The sequence below is a fragment of the Eubalaena glacialis genome, chromosome 12 (genome assembly GCF_028564815.1).
Source record: "Eubalaena glacialis isolate mEubGla1 chromosome 12, mEubGla1.1.hap2.+ XY, whole genome shotgun sequence".
NCBI classification, from domain to species: domain Eukaryota; kingdom Metazoa; phylum Chordata; class Mammalia; order Artiodactyla; family Balaenidae; genus Eubalaena; species Eubalaena glacialis.
In genome coordinates, this window is record NC_083727.1 from 100,199,530 (window position 1) to 100,221,943 (window position 22,414).

Genomic DNA, 22,414 nt, shown 5'->3' on the forward strand with positions numbered 1-22,414 from the left:
CTTCACAAAGCCCATAGAGTGACCTGTGAAATGAAAATACGACCACTTCACTTTCCTACGTTATACTGTTTATTGTCCTATTGCTGCTTCCACTGCTGACATCAGTATTTCTCAAACGTGGTTGCATAGATATATGCATGTGCTGTAGAACATTCAGTGAGAATGTTGTGTGTACGTTTTACTGATAATCATTTTACAAACAACAGCCTTTTTGTGTTTACGATGGCAACTCTGTCACAGAATGACCTAAAGTTGCTAAGTTAAGCCTGAACTGCAGTATGTCTCAGCTGATGTCAGAAAATTCTGGTGGTTATATATATAGTTTCAAGGATCTGTGACATACACACACACACACACACACACACACACACACACATATATATATATATACATAGATATAGATAGATATACTTGAATAATTATAAATAAGTACACATACATATATACATTGTTTATATATTTATTTTTGTATATTAGGTATATGTGTGGGTATATAGATAATTTTTCCAAATTACACTCACTCTACACTCTACATATAAATTCTGAGGTCCTTAATATCTCTTTTAAGATCTTTTGTGACCGGCCTCTACGTATTTCTCCAACTTAATATCTTGCCTTATATTTTCTGTAAAAGGAACATGAAACTACTGGTGGGTCCTTATATATACAGTACTTTTCTTTTCCTTCTTAAGTTGTGCTTTTGTGCGTACCCTTTGGTAGATGGAATTCTCTTCTCTTCCTCCATTCCCCCAACTTTTTAACTTGGAATTCTTGCTTATGTGTTATAAATTAGTTCTACCATCATTTCTTCCAGGAGGCACTGATCTAACTGGGGTGGGCTGTTCAGTGGTCCTCCTATTTTCATAGTGCCCTGAGCATATCTCTATCTTACATACACCTGTTGTTTTGCAGGTACCTGTTGGAATCTATACCAGACAGTGACCTCCTTCAGGTTTCGTGGTCTCTCCTCTGTATCTTTCAAGCATGGCCTTGACTGGGAGACTTGACAAAACATGGGTGAATCATCTGTGCTTTCTACCAGATAAAGACCTTGTCTGCAGTCAGTCTAAGCAATTTCATTCACAGTTTCTCCTCTATCAATTTTTATACTACTGCTTTTCAAATGTTTAACGCATATTTCATGCTTCATTTAGTATTTTAAGTTAGAAAAATCAATGTCTAGTTTTTATATGAAGAAATGTTAGGGACTTCCCTGGTGGCCCAATGGTTAAGACTGTGCTTCCAAAGCAGGGGACGCAGGTTCGATCCCTGGTCGGGGAACTAAGATCCCACATGCTGTGCGGTGCAGCAAAAAAAAAAAAAAAAGAAATATTAGATACAGAAAGATAACACTTCTGTTCCTTTCTCTTTCAGGAGGTCCATCTTCCCAGTTGCAGGCTCAGGAACCTAGAAGTTCTGAAAACACTTCGACTCTGCTGGAAGATTCTGGGTGCGGTTTATCAAATGAGCAGAGAACTGAACCTTCAGAGATGACCGAGCATTCTGGGGAGAGCTGCATCTCCACCCCCTTCCCGCCACTGCCCATTGTGAGCAGACCTTGTGCTCCTCTGGAAAAGCCTCTGTCTTCTCACATGCAGTTCTTGCAACATCTGCTTGGGCTGAAGACCTTGACCGAGTCAGAGAGTCTGAAAACTGACTTAAGCCACTTTGAAAACGCCTCTTCCACAGTATCCGATTCTGTTTTTCAGTTGCTGGATGGCTTGATCACTTTTTACCAAGAACCCAAACTTCCTTGTTCAAGCTTTTGGATCAAAGCTGTGGATACTTTAGCTAGACTGATCAGTGATTGTAACTTATCTAATCATATTCTTAAAAAGTGTTCCAAGAAGTTGGAAGAATTTGAGAAGACCCTGCTACAGGTTATTTCAAGGAACAGCCATATCAATCGGGTAAGTAATACATCTTTTCTATGAATGAAATACCATGTCAGTAGTTTGGGTGAGTACGCCCACTGGGTAGTGCCTGTTGTGGTCCCGTGGCCTCGTGGCTCAGTCTCCAGTTGGACCTTGTTTTGCAGCCATCTGGAGTTCTGACCCAGCAACATCTGCTTGGGTCCTCACGACCCAGCTGTGGCCTCTGATGCCACAGCTTTGTTCTCTCCATAGATGCCTTTGCTTTCAAGCTTATGCTTCTCCACTTTGAGTTACCTTCCCTGTTTTTTTTATTGGTATCTTTGGATACTTCTCTTTAAAAAAAAAAAAAAAAAAAATTATTTATTTATTTTTGGCTGTGTTGGGTCTTCGTTGCTGCGCGTGGGCTTTCTCTAGTTGCGGCGAGCCGGGGCTACTCTTCGTTGCAGTGCGCGGGCTTCTCATTGCCGTGGCTTCTCTCATTGTGGAGCATGGGCTCTAGGCACGTGAGCTTCAGTAGTTGTGGCACGCGGGCTCTAGAGCGCAAGCTCAGTAGTTGTGACTCATGGGCTCTAGAGCGCAGGCTCAGTAGTTGTGGCACACGGGCTTAGTTGCTCCGCAGCATGTGAGATCTTCCCGGACCAGGGATCGAACCCGTGTCCCCTGCATTGGCAGGCGGATTCTCAACCACTGCGCCACCAAGGAAGCCCTGGATACTTCTCTTTTGTTTTCCCCTGCCTACATTTACTTCCTATTGCTCAAAAAGTCTCAATGCTTTTCAAAACACCACTTATACTTTTGGTTTTCCAATCTGTAACGTCTATGACCATTAAATTCCTCAGGATGGATTACCTGTACTGTATTGAGTTTGTTCTTTTTCTGGCATTGACTAGCAGATGCCTGGAGGTCAAAGACTGTTTTTCTCTTCTGTTAGAATTTCCCTTGTAAGTGGCATAATACCCCATGGACCCACTGCAGATGTGGGTTAATTGAATACATTGGCTGAGGAACAGATACTATATGGCATTGTTTTGGTTTTTGTTTTTCTTATTTACTTAACAGGGCTTAGAAAAGTTGACTCGGGGATTCTTTTCTTACAGGTGACATTGAAGTAACCTGAAGTTGTTTTGTTGTTTGGCTCTTGAGACATAATGGAGAGTTTCTTTTTGGTATTACTTTCTATCTTCTTCACTATCTGATCTTTTGGGATGGTTGTAAATGCCTTCATATTTTAATCTTTTTTAATTGACTACTAAAAATATCAGAGGAGACTAAAAGGTCCATTTAACTTATTTACTACGTTTCATTGGGTAAAGGTTCACAAGGTTGTTGGACCTTGTTTTTTCTGATACCTCTCTGTCTCGTGTTTGTTCCCAGTGTCATTATCTAATGCTCAGAGTTTTTGTACAATATCGGCTTTACCTGAATTTTCAAATCTCTGACAAAATTGAACTAATAAGCTAATTTGTTGCACATCCATCTCTTCTTCCCTTCTCTATTAAGGTATGATTTGATCAGTATTATAGAAAACTTTACAATTAAGCTTTTGGCATTTTGAAAGATACTGAATTTTCTGTCTAGGAAACTGAAATTTTTTTCTACCTAATATGGTCAATCAGGAATTAAATATCAGATTTTCCATGGTATCTATCTGAGATATATAATCAGCTTCTCAGCCATCAATAAATACCTCAAATACTTAATATTCCTAAATCTGTTTTTTTGCATATGTTTGCTTTCTTCTTCTTTTTTTTTTTTTATACAGAACAGCTCCATTCTGTTCCTTTTTTTTTTTTTTTAAAGTTATACAATTTTTATTTATTTATTTATTTATTTATGGCTGTGTTGGGTCTTTGTTTCTGTGCGAGGGCTTTCTCCAGTTGCGGCGAGCGGGGGCCACTCTTCATCGCGGTGCGCGGGCCTCTCACTGTCGCGGCCTCTCTTGTTGCGGAGCACAGGCTCCAGACGCGCAGGCTCAGTAATTGTGGCTCACGGGCCTAGTTGCTCCGCAGCATGTGGGATCCTCCCAGACCAGGGCTCGAACCCGTGTCCCCTGCATTGGCAGGCAGACTCCCAACCACTGCGCCACCAGGGGAGCCCTGCTTTCTTCTTTTAAAACTACTTTAAACAGGTTTTGTGTGACTTGGAGCCTTCCAGATACTAGCATTCATATTCCTTATCAGTTACCAGGTGATGCAAATATTTTTTCAGTCTAGTCTTTCTCTCACTGAAGGATTGGCCTACACAAGAGTAGAGTTGGGAACTGTATGTGTAGAAGAAACTTGTGATGGTACAGGTGGGTCTGAAGTGTATTTTCATACCATTTATCATGGTACAAGCCATTGTTGAATAGTTGGTCAACAGTGGAAGAATGAGTGAATGAGCGGCTTTGTTGTTTAGCCAAATGTCTGATTGTGATCTTAGTCCTGTGTCTGTCTGGGAAGGTTAAGCTGTCCTCTGCTTGCAATTACCTCTACTTTTCTTGGAGAGGTCATTGTTGCCATTTAGAGAAAGTAGCATCATAAAATTGCTCACTGCATTCACAGTTAGGATGATGGTTCATAAATAAGTGTTAATGACTTTATCTCTGGGGATTTTTCTTCTCCCCAGCAAAAGCATCTTAGACTAAATCATTCAAACTTTTGTCGTTATTACTACCATCATTATTATTATTACCATTATCATCTTGTTCCAGATATGTTCACAAAACTTCTTTAGTAGAAAAATTGACTAACAATTACTCTTCATAAATGCTTTTCTGTGTTTTTTTAGCTTTCCTTGAATAATAAACAAAATCTCAAGAAAGAGTATATTCTGACATGAAATATAGGATAGCTCCTACTATTATATTTTTTATTGATACTATTCTTGATTTATTAAAACAAAATATCCAGTTTAGGGGAAAAGAGTACTTCTTTTGAAAAACCTTGTTTCCAGAGATTGGAAGTGTTTAATTAAACTATACTGGTTAAAACCGTGAGCCCTGCTATTGATTTCATTAAAGTGAACCTATGTTTGTGCAATGTGATAGGAAAAGGTGTGGTATGAATACTTTAATATTCTGACTGAGGGATTTCATGTATCTATAATTCATGTACAGTCAGGTTTTAAATAAAATATAAATATTCAACAACATGTTCTCAACACATTCAGTAGTAAAATTATTCTGACCATAACTTAGTCTTTCTTTAATGATACCAATAAGAACTTGGTATCTTTCAAAATCTTGAGGTCATCATGGTGAATATCAGTTATATTAGAGCTGTAGATACATATATATATATATATATACACACACATATGTTCAAGAAATAGGAGATTGAAATGAGATATCTTAGAAATTATTTTGAGTAATTCTCTGATATTAGCTTGGTTGAAATTATTAATAAGTTTAGGGGAAAATATATGATTTGTGATTTTTTTAGATTTGGATAAATCCTATTTATTTTTGTGCTTTTTTTTTAAGGAACTTTATATTATGTTTATTTAATAACAAATTTTTTAGGAATTGTTATCTTAGTTCCATGTCTGTATTATATTTTTAGGATAACCATTAGGTAGGACTTGAAGGTACAATCTATAGTGTGACATTTGACAGGCATGGAAGATATATGTCTTGAAACCAGATGGGTTCTAGGGGTCTGCAGTGGGCCTGTTCTAGGGGTCCTGGGATGCAATGGTGACTTAACTTGGGTTGAACTGTCTTCTACTTACAGGCTCCAGTATGGCACCTTCCTCATTCCTCTGGGTACTTGCTTGGAGTCAGGAAGGTTTCCCTTTGAGTTATTTAATGCCCTTTGTTTGACTGACAAACTGACCTTTCCTATACTTCCAGACTTCAAAATGTGTTTATTTCTATGATTAGAAACTGCATGAGCTAATCCTAGCATTGTATGGCCACCTATTTCTACTATCATGGAAGTTTAACACTAGAATGCTTATAGTTCTATTTAGATTTTGCAGTGGTATCTTTGTCTTAAATTTTCATTTGTTTTAAAGAGATGAGAATGATTATATTAAGTTAAATATCAAAACCTATAATTATCATTGAGCTTTTTAGATATTTAGCATACATTGCTAAATCTTAGAGACATAATAATGAGTTACTTAGAAAACATATTCTTCAGATTTCTTATTTTTTTAAACCATAAAACAACTCTTGGACATATTAGTTGTGAAACTGAAAAAAAAATACTGATTATCAAACAGACCTTAAATTAGAATCTTTTGTATGTATGGTAAGCAGAATAATGGTCCCCCAGAGATGTCCACATCCTAATCCCTGGAGCTTGTGAATATGTTACCTTACATGACAGCAGGTGGGTGGGATTTCAGGTTGCTTATCAGCTGACCTTGGGATGTGGTTTTCCTGGATTACCCACCTGGGCCCAGTACCCACAAGGGTGATTGTAAGTGGAAGAGGGTGGCAGGAGATTCAGTGTCCAAATCAGAGAGAATTTTGAAGATGCTATGCTGCTTGCTGTAGAGATGGAGGAAGGGACCGAGAGCCAAGAAATGCAGGCTGGAGAAGGCAGGGAAATGGGCTCCGCAAGGATCGCAGGCCTGCCAGCCCCTTCCCTTTGGCCCAGTGAGACCCCTTCAGACTTCTGACCCCCAGAACTGTAACGGAATATATGTATGTTCTTTTAAGCCACTAAGTTTGTGGTAGTTTGATACAGCAGCAACAGGATGTAATAAGCTGTGCTTCCCATTTTTATACGGTAACTGGGAGATACGTGTGGTTGCCATTCTTATTTCCATTTGATAGATAGGAAAGCTGAGGCTCAGAAAACTAGTGAGCGGTGCTGTGCACACTAGCCCCTCGAATGCGCATGGCATGTGGCTGTGCTTGCTCCTCCCTTCTCTCTCCTCACGGTCCTCGGATCCGGAAGACTGACCCAGATGCCTGCAGGTGTCACCTACAGAGTCCTCTTCCCACCTGCTGCCGGCTCCCTGATGCTCATCCCTTCCTGCCAGAGTCCTGACTCGTTCGACCCTCGTCTGATCCCCCCGCCTCACAGCTGGGAATCCGGCGGTGGCCCCGCTGGATCCGTGAGGAGGCACGTTCCTCATCACAGCCCGTGGGGCTCTTTCCTACGGCCTCATCCAGCCTCTTTGGCCTTACCTCTCCCCATTCCATCCTAAAGCTTCTTCACCCGGTCAGGCGGACATGGCTGTGGTTGTCCAAGGGCTTGCTGTTCTGTCCCCGCCCTCTGTGCTGCAGGACCTGCCAGGCCCTTCTGCTGTCCAGCCAGTTCCACCCGGCTTTCCAGACGGGGCTTGAGGATCAGCTCCCTGGAGAAGCTTCCCTCGTCCCTTGCCTCCGTCTCCCTTTCCTTTGGCTGATTAAATACCCTTCCCATGAATTCACCGCAGCACACATCTCACCGTGCAGGGGCTCCTGACTCCGATTTATCCTCCATCAGAATCCAGTCTCTGGGCCAGTGCCAGGCTGTCCTCGCTCCGTGTCCTCAGGGCTCCATGCGGTGCTTGGTGGGGGGGGTTTGGGGGTCTCAGTGTAGCTGGTGCAGGTGGGGTCTAGGCTCCTCACGTGGCCTTTGCTCCCATGGGGGGCTGGGCCGCAGTCTTTTCCTGTGGTGTTTGGCAGCTTCAGGGAGGTTATCTCTAAAAGCTCTCCATCTTGCTAGGCTGCCCCTTTTCTGTCCTTTGGCTAGGAGAGCAGACTTTTATTGTTGTTGTTGTTGTTTTTGTCCGTACCCATTGGCATTTCTGGGTTGTTGGCTTTTTTCGTTCCAAATGTGGGATAAACGAGACAAAAAGGAAACCAGATCTATTTTTTGTTTTTTGAGGAACTTCCATACTGTTTTCCATAGTGGCTGCACCAATTTACATTCCCGCTTTTCTCCACACCATCTCAGTCCCACTCCTGGGCATATATCTGGAGAAAACCATAACTCAAAAAGATACGTGCACCCCAATATTCATAGCAGCACTGCTTACAATAGCCAAGACATGAAAACAACCTAAATGACCATTGGCAGATGAATGGATAAAGAAGATGTGGTATATATGCACAATGGAAATTACTCAGCCATAAAAAAGAATGAAATAATGCCATTTGCAGCAACCTGGATGGACCTAGAGATTGTCATACTAAGTGAAGTAAGTCAGACAGAGAAAGACAAATATCATATGATATCACTTATACGTGGAATCTAAAAAAAATGGTGCAAATGAACTTATTTACAAAACAGAAATAGACCCACAAACGTGGAAAGCAAGCTTATGGTTACCAAAGGGGAAAGGTGGGGAGGGATAAATTAGGAGTTTGGGATTGACATATACACATTACTATATATAAAATAACCGACATGGAACTACTGTACAGCACAGGGAGCTATACTCAATATTTTATATTTTGTAATAACCTACAAGGGAAAAGAATCTGAGAAGGAATATATATATATGTATATGTACATGTATATATATGTATAACTGAATCACTTTTGTACACTTGAAACTAACACAACATTGTAAATGAACTATACTTCAATTAAAAAAAAACAAAAAAACACCTAAGTAATTACAGAAAAAAAAAAAGGAAAAGAAAACCGGAGAACTCACCACCTAGTCCTTCCTTTGGTCCTAAGGTTCATAGCCTGTCCACCTGTCAGTCTTCTTGAGTGTGTTTTAAATATAATGCCTAGGGTTTTTAGTACTTAGTGAGAGGATGAGAGATACACAAGTCCACTTTCCAGACGTGGAAACCTGTGAATGTATTTTTAAAATACGTACTATTCCATATTATAATGACAAAGAGCTAGCCCTCTGTCCCACCCGAGACCACCATGGCCAGGTCTGTACTCCTGTTCTGCCCCCACTTACACCTGTGCTTTTGAACAAAAGGCTTATGCTGCTATTTCTCAGGTTATTTTCTTTTTTATCTGTTCACTTTTTATCATAGAAGACAAAAATTTATGTCTTATGTGGCTGCTCTCTTCCAATCATACTCCTCAATCATAGTTTTGTCACAAGTTTTGGTTAAATAAATATTACATATTTATATTATTATAAATATGTCATGACGTATTTGTATTATTATAAACATGCCATGACGTATTTGTATTATTATAAACATCCATGACGTATTTGTATTGTTATAAACATGCCAAGACGTATTTGTATTATTATAAACATGCCAAGACGTATTTGTAATATTATAAACATGCCATGACGTATTTGTATTATTATGAACATGCCATGACGTATTTGTATTGTTATAAACATGCCAAGACGTATTTGTATTATTATAAACATGCCAAGACGTATTTGTAATATTATAAACATGCCATGACGTATTTGTATTATTATGAACATGCCATGACGTATTTGTATTGTTATAAACATGCCAAGACGTATTTGTATTATTATGAACATGCCATGGCGTATTTGTATTCTTATAAACATGCCAAGACGTATTTGTATTATTATAAACATGCCATGCCGTATTTGTAATATTATATGTTACTGCATGTTTATATTATTATAAATATGTTACTGCATATTTATATTATTATAAATATGTAATTTTTAACACCAACACATCTAATATACAATGGTTTCATTTCCTTTTTTTACAGCTTTTTTTTTCCTTAGGATTTTTTTCCCACTTGCTTAGTTTTCTGCCCTATAATTGATGCTCTTTTAGATACTTTGACAGGGTTGTAAACATCCTCTCAGTATGGCCAAACAAATTAAGTCATTTATCAGTTCCATCTTTTATTTATTTTAAGATACACCTTCTGGAGCCCTTCATCTTCCTGTTCTCATCTGGGCTGAGCTTCCTGTGTCTCTGATCAGCTTTACTCCATGGACTTCTTTTAATCACCACCCTGGGAATTCCCTTTGCTGCTTTTTTTGTTCTGTGTCTCTGAGTCCTTAGATCTCATATATTCCTTTCCTTAGTTTATAACTTCATTTAGGTGATGCACATTGTTTATGAGCTCACTTAGAATGGATTCCTGGGATGTAAACTTTAAAAATACTTGTTTGCTTAAAATATTTTATTCCAACTTTAAACTTTATTGGTGGATTAGGATAGATTTTCTGGTTGGAAATCATTTTTTCCGTAGAATTTAAAACATTTTTCTACTAACTTCTGGATTCCACTGTTTCTAATCAGATTTCCAGTGTAATTCTGATTGTAATTCCTTCAACGTGATCTATCCCTCAACCTCGCACACCCGCAGAAGCACTTAGGATCTCTCCTGTTGCCATTGTTTTGTAATTACAGGATGGTGTACCTCAGTGTGGGTCTTTTTCTTGAGTCCTTGGTGGGTCTCTGAATTTGGGATTTCATCTTTCAGTTCTGAAAAATTTTTGAATAGTTTTCCTCATATATTTCTGCCTTTTATCTTCTCTGTATCCTTTTTCTAGAACAGTTCTTGGTCTGATCCTCTAGATTTCTTATCTTTTTTTCTTGTACTGTTTATTCTTTTTCTTTTTCTTTTTCCTGGTAGATTTCCTCAACTTTTTCTTTTAGCCATTCTATTGAATTTTTATTTCTGCTGAAATATTTTTCGTTTCTATGAGTTCCTGTTCTCTTGATTGTTCCTTTTCATAGCTCCCAGTTCTTGTTTTATGTACAATAATGTGTAAAATTTTATATTTTCCTTGTTCCCTGCTTTGCCTCTATTTTCTTCTGATCTTGATTTCCCCATCTCAGTTGATCACTGTTTTTCATATTTGAGGCTTTCCAGTGCCTTGAACTAACCTGGAAAGATGGGCAAGATTTAGGAGGGCCCCCTGAAAGATAACTTGGGGGAAGTATGCCAGCTGCTTGACGAGAGGCACTGAGGCAGGGGGAAGCTTGGAGAGCCCTGGAACTGCTGCAGTCTGGGGGGTTCGGTTGGAAAGGAGTGGAGCTTTGGAAGACATGTGCCTAACGTGATGAGAAGGTCCAGGTAGTGAAGGTTCTTGTATTGTTTTGTTAAATACTTGAGTTTCTTCTGCAGCCCTGAGGTATAAGGTGTACAATTTAAAATCACGTGCACAATTTTGTGTGTAGGAGCATGTGCTTTTTCTCCTAGGAGGGCGCTCATCCTTTTCATGTGATTCTGAAATAATGCTGTGATCCCCAAAGTAAACAACATCTGGGAAATCATTGAGACTGACTTGCACACCCCACCCAAATAAATACCTCAAAACATGGCTCAAATCTTACTTCACTCATAAATTCTTTCTTATCAATTTGATCCTGAAATGGGCTCCTCTTCTGAACTTCTGTAGTGATTATTGTCTACATAATTCACTTTTCAGTTTGCCATATGCTGTATTATTTCAGCTTATCTAGTATGGCTTGAATTTTTTTAATGTTTTATTAAACCTGTCAAATGTTTTTATCACAGAGATTAACAGCTTAGGTTAGCATGCCCAAAATTTATTTACTAGCGCTGGCCTTAGATAACTGATATTGAGTTCCACATCTATAAAATGGAGACAGTAAATGTGATTACCTCATAGGGCTGCTGGGAATTTTCAATGAGTAGATGCAAATGAAGTGCTTATTAGCATAATATCAGGTATCGTATGCTGTCCTGAGGAAGGGCCATATCCTATTTTCTCTACTATTTCTGATATAATGCTGAGCTTATTCCAGGAGCAAAATGAAGTATTTTCTGAATTGAAAATAAGAGAATGAAAGTAAATGACAAGTTATACTTCATATACCCCTATATGCTTAAATACCATCTTCTGTCTTTTGATCAAATTTTTCTGTGTATAAAACCTTCCCGGGCAGCAGCTCTGTCTTACTGACACTGTAATGACATTCCTGAAGCACCCCCATGTACTAGGCAGCAGGGCCTCATTTTGTGGTGTCACTAACTGCCCTTCCAATGGCCACGGCTTCCCGCTGACAGATGAGCTTATTAGCAGGTATCATGGATTTTTCTTCCTATTTTAATTATAGAAAATCCATTGTAGGGACTTCCCTGGTGGTCTACTGGTTAAGACTTTGCCTTCCAATGCAGGGGGTGCAGGTTCAATCCCCGGTCGGGGAGCTAAGATCCCACATGCCTTGCAGCCAAAAATATGAAACATAAAACAGAAGCACTGTTGTAACAAATTCAATAAAGACTTTAAAAATGGTCCACATAGCGGGGAACTTCAAGGTGGTGGAGGAATAAGATGTGGAGATCACCTTCCTCCCCACAAATACATCAGAAATACATCTACATGTGGAACAACTCCTACAGAACATCTACTGAACACTGGCAGAAGACCTCAGACTTCCCAAAAGGCAAGAAACTCCCCACGTACCTGGGTAGGCAAAAGAAAAAAGAAAAAACAGAGACAAAAGAATAGGGACGGGACCTGCACCAGTGGGAGGGAGCTGTGAAGGAGGAAACGTTTCCACACACTAGGAAGCCCCTTCACTGGTGGAAAAGGGGGGTGGGTTGGGGGGAAGCTTCGGAGCCACGGAGGAGAGCACAGCAATAGGGGTGCGGAGGGCAAAGTGGAGAGATTCCCGCACAGAGGATTGGTGCCGAGCAGCACTCACCAGCCTGAGAAGCTTGTCTGCTCACCCGCTGGGGCAAGGGGGGCTGGGAGCTGAGTCTCGGGCTTCGGAGGTCAGACCCCAGGGAGAGGACTGGGGTTGGCTGTGTGAACACAGCCCGAAGGGGGCTAATGCACCACAGCTAGCCGGGAGGGAGTCCAGGAAAAAGTCTGGAGCTGTGTAAGAGGCAAGAGACCATTGTTTCGGGGTGCACGAGGAGAGGGGATTCAGAGCACCACTTAAACAAGCTCCAGAGAGAGGCTTGAGCCACGGCTATCAGCACAGACACCAGAGACCAGCATGACGTGCTAAGGCTGCTGCTGCAGCCACCAGGAATCCTGTGTGAAAGCAGAGGTCACTATCCACACCTCACCCCACCCCAGGAGCCTGTGCAGCCCACCACTGCCAGGGTCCCGTGATCCAGGGACAACTTCCCCAGGAGAACGCACGGCGTGCCTCAGGCTGGTGCAACATCACGCCAGCCTTTGCCACCGCAGGCTCGCCCCGCATCCGTACCGCTCCCTCCCCCCAGCCTGAGTGAGCCAGAGCCCCCGAATCAGCTGCTCCTTTAACCCTGTCCTGTCTGAGCGAAGAACAGACACCCTCAGGCACCCTACACGCAGAGGCGGAGCCAAATCCAAAGCTGAACCCTGGGAGCTGTGCGAACAAAGAAGAGAAAGGGAAATCTCTCCCAGCAGCCTCAGGAGCAGTGGATTAAATCTCCACAATCAACTTGATGTACCCTGCACCTGTGGAACACCTGAATAGACAATGATTCATCCCAAAATTGAGGCAGTAGACTTTGGGAGCAACTGTAGACATGGGGTTTGCTTTCTGCATCTAATTTGTTTTTGGTTTTGTTTATCTTAGTTTAGTAATTACAGTTTATTATCATTGATAGATTTGTTTATTGATTTGGTTGCTCTCTTCCTTTTTTTTTAACATATATATATATATTTTTTCCTTTTTCTCTTTTTTGTGAGTGTGTATGTATATGCTTCATTGTGTGATTTTGTCTATATAGCTTTGCTTTTACCATTTGTCCTAGGGTTCTTTCTGTCCATTTTTTTTCTTTTTTTAGTATAGTTTTTAGTGCTTATCATTATCATTGGTGGATTTATTTATTGGTTTGGTTGCTCTATTCTTTCATTCTTTTTTGTTTATTACTTTTTAAATTTTATTTTTAATGTATTGTTTTTATTTTCTATTTTAATAACTTTATTTTATTTATTTATTTATTTATTTTTCTTTCGTTCTTTTTTTGTCCTCCCTTTTCTTCTGACCTGTGTGGCTGACAAGGTCTTGGTGCTCTGGCTGGGTGTCAGGCCTGAGCCGCTGAGGTGGGAGAGCCAAGTCCAGGACATTGGTCCACCAGAGACCTCCCAGCCCCACATAATGTCAAATGGCGAAAGCTCTCCCAGAGATCTCCATCTCAATGCTAAGACCCAGCTCCACTCAACGACCCGCAAGCTACAGTGCTGGACACCCCATACCAAAAAACTAGCAAGACAGGAAAACAACCCCACCCATTCGCTGACAGGCTGCCAGGAATCATAATAAGTTCACAGAAATCCCAAAACACACCACCGGATGCGGCCCTGCCCACCAGAAAGGCAAGATCCAGCCTCATCCACCAGAACACAGGCACCAGTCCCCTCCACCAAGAAGCCTACACAACCCGCTGACCGACCTTACGCGCTGGGGGCAGACACCAAAAACAACGAGAACTACGAACCTGCAGCTGGCGAAAAGGAGACCCCCAAATGCAGTAAGTTAAGCAAAATGAGAAGACAGAGAAATACACAGAAGATGAAGGAGCAAAGTAAAAACCCACCAGACCAAACAAATGAAGAGGAAATAGGCAGTCTACCTGAAAAAGAATTCAGAGTAATGATAGTAAAGGTGATCCAAAATCTTGGAACTAGAATGGAGAAAATACAAGAAACGTTTAACTAGGACATAGAAGAACTGAAGAGCAAACAAACAATGATGAACAACATAATAAATGAAATTAAGAATACTCTAGAAGGGATCAATAGCAGAATAACTGAGGCAGAAGAATGGATAAGTGACCTGAAAGATAAAAGAGCGGAAATAACTACTGCAGAGGAGAATAAAGAAAAAAGAATGAAAAGAATTGAGGACAGTCTCAGAGACCACTGGGACAACATTAAACGCACCATCATTGGAATTATAGGGGTCCCAGAAGAAAAAGAGGAAAAGAAAGGGACTGAGAAAATATTTGAAGAGCTTATAGTTCAAAACTTCCCTTATATGGGAAAGGGAATAGTCAATCAAGTCCAGGAAGCTCAGAGAGACCCATACAGGATAAATCCAAGGAGAAACATGCCAAGACGCATATTACTCAAACTATCAAAAATTAAATACAAAGAAAAAATATTAAAAGCAACCAGGGAAAAGCAACAAATAACATACAGGGGAATCCCCATAAGGTTAACAGCTGATCTTTCAGCAGAAACTCTGCAAGCCAGAAGGGAGTGGCAGGATATATTTAATGTGATGAAGGAGAAAAACCTACAACCAAGAATACTCTACTCAGCAAGGATCTCATTCAGATTCAGCGGAGAAATTAAAACCTTCCCAGACAAGCAAAAGCTAAGAGAATTCATCTCCACCAAACCAGCTTTACAACAAATGCTAAAGGAAGTTCTCTAGGCGGGAAACACAAGAGAAGGAAAAGAGCTACAATAACAAACCCAAAACAATTAAGAAAATGTTAATAGGAACATACATATTGATAATTACCTTAAATGTAAATGGATTAAATGCTCCAACCAAAAGACAGAGACTGGCTGAATGGATACAAAATTAAGACCCGTATATATGCTGTCTACAAGAGACCCACTTCACACCTACACATACAGACTGAAAGTGAGGGGATGGAAAAAGATATTCCATGCAAATGGAAATCAAAAGAAAGCTGAAGTAGCAACTGTCATATCACACATATGGTCACCTTATTTTTGATAAAGGAGGCAAGAATCTACATTGGAGAAAAGACAGCACTTCAGTAAGTGGTGCTGGGAAAACTGGACAGCTACATGTCAAAGAATGAAATTAGAACACTCCCTAACACTATACACAAAAATAAACTCATAATGGATTAAAGACTTAAATGTAAGGCCAGACACTATAAAACTCTTAGAGGAAAACATAGGCAGAACACTCAGTGACATAAATCACAGCAAGATCCTTCTTGACCCACCTCCTAGAGAAATGGAAATAAAAACAAAAATAAACAGATGGGACCTAATGAAGCTTAAAAGCTTTTGCACAGCAAAGGAAACCATAAACAAGACAAAAAGACAACCCTCAGAATGGGAGAAAATATTTGCAAACGAATCAACGGACAAAGGATTAATCTCCAAAATATACAAGCAGCTCATGCAGCTCAATATCAAAAAACAAACAACCCAATCCACTAATTGGCAAAGACATAAATAGACATTTCTCCAAAGAAGATATACAGATTGCCAACAAACACATGAAAGGATGCTCATCATCACTAATCATTAGAGAAATGCAAATCAAAACTACAATGAGGTATCACCTCACACCAGGCAGAATGGCCATCATTAAAAAATCTACAAGCTAAATGCTGGAGAGGGTGTGGAGAAAATGGGACCCTCTTGCACTGTTGGTGGGAATGTAAATTGATACAGCCACTATGGAGAACAGTATGGAAGGTCCTTATAAAAGTAAAAATAGAACTACCATATGATCCAGCAATCACACTACTGGGCATATACCCTGAGAAAACTATCATTCTAAAAGAGTCATGTACCACAATGTTCATTGCAGCTCTATTTTCAATAACCAGGACATGGAAGCAATCTAAGTGTCCATCGACAGATGAATGGATGAAGAAGATGTGGCACATATATGCAATGGAATATTACTCTGCGTTAAAAAGAAAAGAAATTGAATTATTTGTAGTGAGGTGGATTGACCTAGAGACTGTCATACAGAGTGAAGTAAGTCAGAAAGAGAAACAAATACCATATGCTAACACGTATGTATGCAATCAAAAAAACAAAAAGGGTTCTGAAGAACCTAGGGGCAGGACAGGAATAAAGACGCAGACCTAGAGAATGGACTTGAGGACACGGGGAGGGGGAAGGGTAAGCTGGGACGAAGTGAGAGAGTGGCATGGACATATATACACTACCAAATATAAAATAGATAGCTGGTGGAAGTAGTCGCATAGCACAGGGAGATCAGCTCGGTGCTTTGTGTCCACCTAGAGGGGTACGATAGGGAGGTTGGGAGGGAGACATAAGAGGGAGGAGATATGGGGATAAATGTATACGTATATCTGATTCACTTTGTTATACAGCAGAAAGTAACACACCATTGTAAAGCAATTATATTCCAAGAAAGATATTTTTTTAAAAAGTGGTCCACATAAAAAAAAAAATCTTAAAAGAAAAGAAAATCCATTGCAAATTAACTATTTGAGTGTCATGGTTTCACTTACTCTTTGCACCCATCCCTTCCTTTCTGGGTTATGTTTCTGCTCTCAGATTTGCTAGCTGTTGATTCACCTCAGACTGTCCTTTTTGCTTAGATCACCAATGATGTGGCCTTCAGGCAGTTTTTAGGTAAATCTGAAGATACGGTTCATGAAATCAGATGTCTTTTTTCACCAATGTGGGTTTCCTAGTTTTATCTAAAACTCAATCATGCCACAATCATATCAACCAATAAAACCCATAAACTTTTTATTATAGTTCTGTCTAGGTAGCAGCATTTGTTTTACCTTTTTTTGCTGTGAGTTAGGGCATCATTGTAGTAATGACATAGGCTTTTGCTCCTTTGCTGACTTATCCTCTGTTTCTGTTTTTGTCATAGGTGTTCATCAGTTTCTTAAAGTTTGCCTCCCGGATTTTTAAGGCTACTCACAGTCTGCTTTTTTTTTGGACAGTCCTGGGGGCACAGGAGTTGTGTCTAAGGTTAAGCCTCCGTGCCCCTTTGCATCTTTTTGCAGAGCTGTGTTTAAAAAAAAAAACTGGGCTAATGTTCCTGCGGTTGTAGTTTAATTTAATAAGCATTTACTGAAACAAGTTGTGTCATAAACTAAAATCTTAATACTCATTTGACCACTGCATAAATCAGGCATTCCTTGGATTTTCTGAGTAGTGTTTAACTTGCAGCACTCATTCAGAGGAAACAGGAATAGACAGAGTAGAACTTGGTTATTTACTTTCAAGGTATAGTTTATATCTTCCTAAGATAATTAACAGCAGTCTATCTTCATATTATACTTCATAGCTTGTGAAGCCGTTTCACATGGAGTTTATTATCTCTTCTGTCAGCAACTCTGTGTCGTGGTTATTACCATCTTCAGTTTATAGCGGAAAAGATTGAGGATAGATAGTTTAAAGGACTCAGTGAAGTTTCTTAATTAACCAGTCATGGAACATCTGTGTCTCAAACCTATAGATGTGACCACAAATTCTTCCCCTTTTTCTACTATATCTTATTTCCATCATTAATTTTAAAAATTATCCATACGTTTTTGTCCTAAATGCAAAAGAAGTAAACTGACTTCAATTTATGGGATAAAAAAATATTCATTGGAAATCAAAGACCTTAGCAATATTTCTCTCAATTTTATAAGAATATTTATAGTTTGCTTGGGTAGGTTGCTGCATTTTATTCTGTACAAATGTTTATGTTTATAGAAAGCAAAAAAGGAAAAAAAAACTGCTCTGCATTATAATATAGGGTCACTTGTTCCTTTTTTTTCTTTATTGGCTATAAATAACAGTCTGTTGGAGACTTTATGATTGTATATCGAGTCGTATAGCATTAGTTTCTAATTGAGTATATAAACTATGTGGTTTTGCTTGTGTCTGCATAAAAATTGAAATCGCTTCCTTCCTGTTTTAATAAGTTTTGTGAAATACCTTTAAATTTTACTCTTTATAAATTTGTAAATAGGAATTTGAAGCTATCTTTTTTTTTTTTTTTAGTTTATTTTCCCACTGAGTTCAGAATCTGCTTAAAGTACCCACCCCACTTAGTTATCAGTCCTCACAAGGGTTGGAAAAGCTTAAATCATAGCTATCAAATGTGAGACCTGGAAAAATCAAAGAATTCTGAGAACATTAAATTGCTTCTCCTTTATTTATAGGCAGTGATGACTTTGAAGCAGAACATTTTACTTTGAGCATATAATTAACCATTAACTCATTTATTTGTTTTTCCCATGGTATTTTTTGAGTGTGAGGTCTCTAATGTGAAACACGGGACCCCTCTAATGGGCTGGATTCCGTCAGAGATACTGGATATACTGTGGTTGACTAATGAGACACAGTCCCTGACTTAGGGAGCTAATAATCGAGATAGCCATAAACTGTAAACTAACGTAACAGGCATACAGAAAAGAAATGAGCAGGGTGCAATGGGAGAGAATGAAAGAAAAGATCTAATTTAAATTGGTGGGACATGCAAGGCCTCATGGAGGAAGTAGCTTTTAAGTAGAATGAGAGGGAGTTTGGAGTAAGGACTGTTGAGACAGTGGTCGCAGCATTGTGCCCCTGAGGCAGGATGGGTGAGTGATTGCAAGGAGGCATGTGCTCAAGTTGAGAGAGGGAAGGGCGGAGAGCTGCGTGATGAGTTTGGGAAAGTACGGACTGTAATGGATTGGTAGGTTGCCTACTGTATTCATTGCCTGGGGCTGCTGAAACAAATTGCCATAATCTCGAAGGCTTACCAACAGAAATTTATTCTCTCACAGTTCTGGTGGCCAGAAATCTGAAATAAAGGTGTTTTTGTCTGGAGATGCTAGGGGAGAGTCTGCTCCTTGCCTCTGACAGCTCCTGGTGGCTTCTGGCATTGCTGGGTTGTGGCTGCATCCTGCTCTCTTTCATCTTCACGTTGCCTTCTTCACTGTGTGTCCAAGCTCCCTGTGCCTCTTACTTATGAGGATACTGGTGATGGTATTTAGGGACTTCCTGAACAATCCAGGATTCTCTCTTCATTTCAAGATCCTTTACTTAATCACCTCCGCAAGGACCCTTTTTCTGAATAAGATAGTGACATTCACAGGTTACAGGGACTTGATGTAGATATCCTTTGAGGGCCATGTTCTAGCCTACTGCACCTGCCCACTATTCGTTTCCACTCTTATTACCCTTTGATTTTATTAAAATGTCTATCCCTATCTATGTACAGGCCATGCATGTGTTTCTCTGGGCTTCTAGGGAAGTTGCTTCTCATTCTCTGAGAGAGTCCTAGAAGCAATTCTCCATCTCTTCCTCTGGCTACTGTCTTGTGAAGATGTAAAGCTGGGACTCACAATCATCCTGCTGTCATCTGAAGGGCAGAGTAGCTACATAAAGGAGGATCAAGTCCAGAAGAATCACAGGAAATCCAACCAGAGCCGGTCAGCAGCCAGAGCAGCCTCCCCAGTCTCTGGATTTCCACTCACGGGAGTCAGTGCATTTCATTAGCCTTTAAAGTGGTTTGAGTTGGGTTTTCTGCAACTTGCAGCCCGCAGCATCTTTTGGATAGGGTGCTGCAAGGAGTTTGGATTTTATTTGCTGTGTAATGGAAGTCATTGCTTTAGGTTTCGAAACCTCACTCTGAATACCACCGAGGTCATTGATTAGAAGGGGGACAAGAGGAGGAGGTAGAGAAACCTTTAGGCCCTGCTGCAGTCCAGGTGAGAGTGGATGACGCTTACACTAGGTTGGTGGAGGTAGAAATGAAAAGAGTTATACCGATTTAAAATATATACTGGGGGCAAAAGTATGTACTGGAAGATTTCTCCTTAAAGTTGGTAGAGTGAGGACAGACATCTAACTTGGCTTCTACCCTGATTAAAACAATAGTAAAGGACTTTTTAAAGGCATAAGCATATGGGGGAAATGGGAAACCAGACAATAGCAACAAACTGTTAGAAGCTGGAGAAGACTCGGACAATTGGTAAATGCCTTAGTGGATCCAAGAAAACAGAATTGTAAAGGAGCATTTGAGAAAGCTATTATCCAAACTAGTTTACACAGTAGACTTGCCAAAGACTCAGAAATTAGCTCTGCTAGTTACCTTTGGAAGAGGAAATGGAGACCAGGTGACGGTAGGTAAACTAAGGAGGTTTGGTCAGAGGTGTGCTTTGGAAGCATTAGAGCCCTGGATCCCCTCCCCGTACCACACATGGCAGGGATGTGCCACTCCCACAACCGGAAAAAGCCTGGGGATTTATTCTCTGGAAATAGTAGTAGTAATAATAATGATAAGGCATCTTATTCTGGAAATTAGACAGAGTTGAGGGTAAAGGTACTCTTTTTAAACAGGGATTAAATAAACCTACGTGTACGGTTGCTGATACTTCCCCAAGCTTCTTCTCCCATTTGGCTCCAGAACACTGGCAACAAGACCTTTACCTCTCAGACAGCAAATGAGAGATCTTTTCTGGGGAAATTGAACATCCCAAGAGGAAAAACACGGACGCACTGAAATCAAAGTTTCCCTAAAGGAAACAGCAGTAGATCCTGTACTAAAGCTTATAATGCACTAGCCCCACCCACAAATGGGAGCTTCCGGTCGCGGCTCTTATGAAGCAGAATTAACAGATTTCTGAGGAAAGTGTCTAATACGAAAGTCAGTTCCTGAAAACGATTTGGTGGATTCAGAGAGCAGGCAGAGAGGCAAAAGTTAAATTTAAAAATAAAATATATATGTATATATGTGTGTGTACACACACATACACACACAAATATATGTATTTTATGTATATATATATTTAATGGTCTCAGAAAGGAAAAAGCATGTTTTGTAATGATGAAAAAGAAAATGGTGCTTTAAAATAAAATTTTCAGGGAATAAATAAGACTTTTAAAGTTAAAATTACTAAAGGTTTGGAAGTTTAGGTAGGGAAGTCTTCCAGAGAGTAAAGGAAGAAAGAAGATAGAAAATAATGGAGCAATAGAAAGAAAACTGGAGGGCCAATTTTTGGAATCGAACATTTGAATTATAGAGTTCCGGAAAGAGGGAATAAGAAAGTAAGAGGAAATCATTGAAGATACAATTTAAGAAATTTCCTAACAGTGAAAAACCTGTATTTTTAGGTTGTCAGCCTACCAAGTACCCTGTACTTGGATGAAAATAGACTTAAACTAAGGCCATCCCTGTGAAATTCCTAAATACTATCTCAAAGAAAAAAGCTGCTTCCAGAGAGAAGAGGAAACACATTTACAGTTTTATGAGCCAAATACCAGGAATACACATATTTCAGATTTTTCAAAAGCAAAAATAGTGGAAGAATTGAAGACAATGAAATCTTACTGAATATTTTCCAGGAAATTGATTTCCAACTCAGAATTTGGTACCAGATCAAACTATCAATCAAGTATAAGAGTAAATGGAGATATTTTCAGGCATATTAGGTCTCGGATTATACCTCCTGTGTATGTATTTTCTCTCAGGACACTATTGATGCTATTCTCTCACAAAATGAGCTAGTGAACCAGGAGTAGAAGGCAGGAAATACAGGAAACTGAAGAACAGCACATGATGGAAGATTATGCTGAAGGAAATCTTAGGGTGGCAGCGTGGCACAAGGCCTAGAGAGCAACCTTGTGGAGTCGGTCAGAGATTCCAGGCACGAGCCTTTAAGAAAGTAAGACTGACAGAATGTGGAGTGTGTAGGAACATCTTCAGAGCAGATTAAGACAATTGAAGAAGAGTTTGGGGGTGAATTTTTATTACGTGCATAAAAAATTAACCAATGAATAAAACTAGACAATTATTAATTACAGGGAAAAATGTGCAGAAAAGGAAAAATGTATAGTAATCTACATGGTTTGGCTGTGCATAGCATTTATGTAGTTACAATAATATAAACATAGAGTGGATATCTATCCAAAATCATGGATGAAAAGTGGATGTGTGTGTGTGTGTGTGAGAGAGAGAGAGAGAGGGAGAGAGAGAGAAAGAGAGAGAGAGAGAGAGAGAGAGAGAGTGAGAGAGAGGAGGAGAATGGAGATGAGTGCAGGGC

General features: G+C 39.9%; 1 protein-coding gene across 5 annotated transcripts in view; it reads left to right on the forward strand.

Annotated features, from left to right (window-relative positions):
- The window catches only part of MEI4 (meiotic double-stranded break formation protein 4), a 230,445-nt gene that overhangs the window by 75,904 nt on the left and 132,127 nt on the right, over nt 1–22,414 (forward strand). For all 5 annotated transcript variants that reach the window (XR_009702933.1, XR_009702934.1, XM_061207358.1 and 2 more), the window contains exon 3: nt 1,375–1,910. Coding sequence is in view for 3 of the 5 variants with exons in the window: in XM_061207358.1 (XP_061063341.1) it covers nt 1,375–1,910 (536 nt within the window). In the remaining 2 variants the exon portion in view is untranslated. The remainder of the gene's footprint in view (nt 1–1,374; nt 1,911–22,414) is intronic.